This window comes from Coffea arabica, chromosome 9c, assembly GCF_036785885.1.
Source record: "Coffea arabica cultivar ET-39 chromosome 9c, Coffea Arabica ET-39 HiFi, whole genome shotgun sequence".
Lineage (NCBI taxonomy): Eukaryota > Viridiplantae > Streptophyta > Magnoliopsida > Gentianales > Rubiaceae > Coffea > Coffea arabica.
The window spans coordinates 19,361,043-19,366,343 of NC_092326.1; the positions used below are offsets into that span (position 1 = coordinate 19,361,043).

At 42.6% G+C, this 5,301-nt stretch overlaps 1 protein-coding gene across 1 annotated transcript; it reads left to right on the forward strand.

Annotated features, from left to right (window-relative positions):
* The first annotated feature begins 204 nt into the window (after nucleotides 1–204).
* LOC140014133 (uncharacterized) lies at nucleotides 205–5,052 on the forward strand. The gene is made up of 3 exons (XM_072064536.1): nucleotides 205–926; nucleotides 3,646–3,814; nucleotides 4,849–5,052. Exons 1-3 carry the CDS (start codon nucleotides 205–207, stop codon nucleotides 5,050–5,052), a joined length of 1,095 nt encoding a protein of 364 aa, XP_071920637.1.
* Nucleotides 5,053–5,301: the final 249 nt, after the last annotated feature.

A 5,301-nucleotide genomic window follows, 5' to 3' on the forward strand; every position in this document is an offset into this window, starting at 1 on the left:
ATCATAATACGTAAACTAGGATTTTCAAGCTCAACCGAATTAGGGTTTCCTTCCTAGCCATAAAACCCTGATTTTTTCTATACCGAATATCAAATAACCCTAATATCGACTTACGAACGGACTGGGGCCTCACAGGCTGGGGATTTTAACATCATCTCGGCGGCCTCAGAGCGGCTTGGAGGGGCACTGCCAAATGCTAGGAACATGGAAGAGTTCAATCAAATGATTTTTAACTGTGGACTTGCCTTAGTAGATTTCGAGGGGGCGCAGTTTATATGGACGAATGGGACAATTTGGCAGCAATTGGATAGGGTATTGATGAATCGGGAATGGGTAGAGTTGTATGATGTCTCAAAGGTGTTGCACCTTGCTAGGGGAAGGTCGGATCATGCATCTCTCTTCATTAAGTGTGGGTTCGAGGGACAGAGGGCCTCGCCCTTCAAGTACCTCAATCTCTGGCCACGTCACGCTTCTTTCCATGGAGTTGTTGAGGGGGCATGGGGAACGGATGGGCCGGCACGCACAATGACGGAGTTCTACCGTAAATTGGTCACAGTTTGGGGTAAACTGAGGGCATGGAATAAGGACATATTTGGGCAAATTGGCACCAGGGTGGCGGATCTTGAGAAAACTTTGTGTACAGTAGAGCTGCGGTACGATATGGAGAGGACAGTGCCGACTAAAATTGCCTATCACGAGGCCAGGGCGGCATACATGAAGCAACTGGCAATTGAGTGTGAATTTTGGCGTCAGAAATCGAGAGTCAAGTGGATTCAAGCAGGGGACGCAAACACTTCTTTCTTTTATGCGACGGTTAGGCAAAGGCGGTCCGCTAACTATATTGCCAGGATACACTGTGCAACGGGGCAGTGGTTGTCATCTCCTGCCGATATCAAGCGCTCTGTCGTATCATTTTTTGAGACAATGTTTGTGACAGCCCCACCTTCCCCTAAGGCGAACCAAAGAGGTTAGCGGACTGCCTGCCCAGCTCTCGCCAGGACTAACGGTGCAGTATAGAGCGATCTTTCACGTTCCGGAACTTATAACGCGCGCAAATAAGGCAAAAGGGCAAAATAACCCAAAATAAAAGAAAATGAAATCCGGAGTCGGCCATGAATAGTAGCCGACTCGTCCGAACCCAACCAAACATCGAATTACATATACCACATAACATTTAGCCTTTACAAACCAAAAATGACATTTAAAAGTGATACAAAAGTCACTACATATATGGTTTGCCAAAACAAAAGTGAAAACGGCCCTAATGATACATTTAGGGTCCCATTTTATATACAATACAAAAGAGTCATTCATCTAGTTCATTCGGCAACCATTTATCAAAATTCATTCCAAAAGAGTCATATTCCTGTAAGGAAAACAACAGGAACGGGGTGAGCTAATTGCCCAGTGAGAATACAACTCAAGCAACCAAGTTCATGATACATCAAGCTTAACAGTCCAATTTACCAAAATAAATAAAGCCACACATTAATAATGAGGATAAAAGGATACGGGTGGCTCTCAAGAGACCTTTTCCTCGTTTGAATTCTTGATCAGGTCTCATCGACTCTCCGTCAATGTCTGAAAGGTAACCAACTGTAGACTCCTCTTAACTTCCATTCCCTTCCTCCTAACATTCCTCAACCGGGCCCGAAATCCAAACACTTGCATTGTGGTATTACTCGAGTAAACCGGAATCAAGAGTCTCTCATACTACAAGATTCCCTATGATGTTGCCCCAAGGCACATTAATTGGCACGACCAAGCCCTCGCCGGCTCGATTCAATCAATAACCAATGGGGTTGAGCTCATGGATAATATTTGAAGTCATGTATTTCATTTCATATAACATTTCATATAACTTTCCAATAACATGCGAAACAATAAGTGAAAGTGATAAAGTACACTCTCACTTGGATCAATCAACATTCAACATCTCAAGTACAAAGATCAAAGCCATGTAATAGCACATAAGTGAGTAGTACACTCACCAAGCTAGCACAATGTGGTTTCAAACACTTTAGTCAAAAGAACGTTGTGCACCACCGTCACGCCCTAAAAACATGCAAACAAATACAATGAGACTCGATAACGAGTCATAAACCAAGGCCAAACATGACCCCAATAAGGTTCCATAAACATTTACAAACAATAGAGGAAACCAGAAATTTCGGAAATGTAACTAGCATTGGCCCGGAAAAATACAGTTTTGACGTCATTTTACGGTAATAGCACAAATTCCACTACGAGTATCGGATGAGGGTGCAAGACCCACCATCTCGAAGCTAAAAGACAGGGCTACAACATCACCGAAGGTCACTCAACCCAGATTTGAGTGCAAACAGGTCAAAAATGCAAGATACTTCATCAACAATGTAAAACAGATTCACCAAAATGTATTCTAGCGGAAATATCATAACTCAGGCTCTACATGTCCAAATCCAGAAATTCCAAAACCAAATGAAATCTAAGAAATAGGGCTAAATTTCATCAGAAGGCCTCAACACTCAATTCGGAAGCAATTCCAGTCAAAACAACCCATTACAGTCGCAAATCCCAATTTCGGGTAAAACAAAATAGCAATAGTATTTTCGACTTATCTCACTCCACACAACTCTGATTGACCTGAAATTTTGTAGGAACCTTTAAAATGTCATTCCCTACAACTTTCATGTTTCGAGCTAAGGCCAATTCGGCCTCTATCTAGTACCTAAAAATTCGGACAGAATGTACCCTTAAGAACCCTAGATTTTCCAATTTTCTTCCAAAACAGAAATTGGTTGCAATTAATCACTTTTCCCACCTCCTTAACTCATTATAGATCATTTCCATACATCATAGATAGCCACACCATGATGCTTGAATTAAAACAGAAAATTCTCCAAAAATAATAAAAAGTCATCAATGCAACCACAAATCAAGAATTAATCCATAAACTTGCATCTTCTACTTCCACTAAGCATGATTTGAGCATCAATTAAAGAAGGAGGGTGGTTCTTCACAACTTACCTTTAAAACAAGAGAGAGAGAGCTATGGACCACCTTAACTTTCCAAATAACTTCACCAAGCACCTCAAAATCACTAAGTGGAGGAGTATTATGGAACAATTGGAAGATTAATCGGTTGATTTGAGAGATTGAGCAAGATTGGAGACCAAAATTGTGAAGAGTTTTCTTTCCTTTGAGCTTCAAGAAAGTCGGCCACCCTTGGAGGAATTTTGATGATTTTTGGGTCATTTTTGGTTATTTAAGTCAATGGTAAGAAAGTCTTAAGGTAGCCCAATCAAATGGTGACACTTGTCACCTTTAATTAAATGCTCACCTACCTTGTCTCCCTTATATCAATCCACTTAGCACTCTCTACTTATCTCTTAACACCCGATAAATTAATTCCAGTATTCAAAACTTAATCTAGTTGGCCGAATTTTTCCGGACTTTTCGCACTAGTGGGTCCCACGTCCGGTATCTGCTCTTAATTTCTCAAAATCTATTCGATACTAGAAAAATCATCTAAAAATTATATCTGCTCCTTAAATTTATCTAGAAAAATTTTCTAATCACGAAAATGCAGAAAACAAGTCATGAAAAATAATAAAACTTAGAAAAATGAAAATTACGGGTTCTCACAATGTTCACATCCAATAGGGATACTGATCGGTATCCTATATTGCCTTTCCCTCTTCCACAAGTATTAGTGGGGGACAACATGAGTCTTTTGGCTATGCCATTCATGGAGGAAGTTCGTGAAATGGTATTCTCGATCAGCCCGGATAGTGCCCCGGGTCCAGATGGGTTTGGGTCTGGCTTCTATCAGGCATGTTGGGGGATAATTAAGGATGAACTGGTGGTTGCTATACAAGACTATTTTAGGGGCAGGTAGGTGCCTAAATCGGTAACTAGTACATCAATTGTGCTAATACCGAAAATAGAAGGGGCATCACGATTGCAGGACTTTCGGCCAATTAGTTTATGCAACGTTAGCTCCAAAATCATATCAAAGATTGTGACCAATAGATTGAACAAGCTTCTGCCCCAGCTGGTCTCTCCTTGGCAGTCCAGCTTTGTCCCGGGATGCCAAATCATTGATAATATTCTTCTAGCGCATGAACATGCATAGGAGCTTGATCGCCGATTGGAAAGTCCGAACCTCATGTTAAAATTGGATATGAAAAAGGCGTATGATAGGGTGGAATGGTCGTTCTTGCTATTTATGCTTCGAGCATTTGGGTTCCAGGAGGAGGCGGTCAATCAAATCTTCTGCCTAGTGGCAAATAATTGGTTTTCTGTGCTCATCAATGGAGAACCAGCAGGTTTTTTAAGTCGACACGAGGGGTCAGACAGGGGGACCCAATTTCTCCGACATTATTCATGTTAGTGGCTGAATTTTTTGGGAGGGGGGTTCATAGCTTATTCCAACAGGGCCGACACAGATTTTTTCAGGCTGGAGGACCTAAGATGCCGTACTTGGCATTCGCGGACGATGTTATTGTGTTCACGAGATTGTCAAGGGATAACCTGGAGGCCAACGGAGATTTCTTCAAGCAATATCAGAAGTATTCGGGCCCAAAGATTAATGCAGCAAAAAACTGCTTTGTGTGTCCATCTAGGGTGTCTCAAGCGCAAGTGGACCTAGTTTCTCATATCCTAGGGTTTTCACGACATTTCTTGCCTCTAATATACCTGGGGGTTTCCATTACTCGAGGAAGATGTGCTTCTGCGCTCTTTGATGGGATTATTACAATGGTCCGAGCGAGAGTTTGTCATTGGAGTACAAGACTCCTCTCCTCAGGGGGTGAGTTGGTTCTGTTAAAGCACGTCTTGAATTCAATATCGATGTACCTCTTGCAGGTCCTAAAACCACCTAAGACGGTATTGATCACGCTAGGGCGAATATTGAACTCTTTCTTGTGGGATAAGGCAACTGACTCTAAGCGGATTCATTGGGCATCGTGGGAGAATTTGTGCTACCCCACAATGGAGAGGGGTTTGGGGTTCAGATCCTTGGAGGACATGGGTATGGCATTCTCCTACAAGCTATGGTGGAGGCTGTGACAAAGAGGCTCCATCTGGTCGGACTTTATATTCTCGAAATATATAGGGGACCAGCACCCACTCCAGGTCGAATTAACGCGCCCGACAGGGGCATGGAAACGCCATATGGGCGTCCGGGTGATGGCTGATGCTCACATTACATGAAGCCTGGGTTTGGGAATGGTGGATTTCTGGCTGGACACCTGGTGTGAACTTGGACCCTTACGTACCTTGCTGCTAGCGAGTAGTGACACGCCTCATTTTTTGGTG

Coding starts and splice junctions, on each gene's coding strand:
- LOC140014133 (XM_072064536.1), top strand. CDS start 205: ATGGAAGAGTTCAATCAAATGATTTTTAACTGTGGACTTGCCTTAGTA. Junction 927..3,645: donor GTATCATTTTTTGAGACAAT/GTTTGTGACAGC, acceptor CACATCCAATAG/GGATACTGATCGGTATCCTA. Junction 3,815..4,848: donor TTGGGTCTGGCTTCTATCAG/GCATGTTGGGGG, acceptor TACCTCTTGCAG/GTCCTAAAACCACCTAAGAC.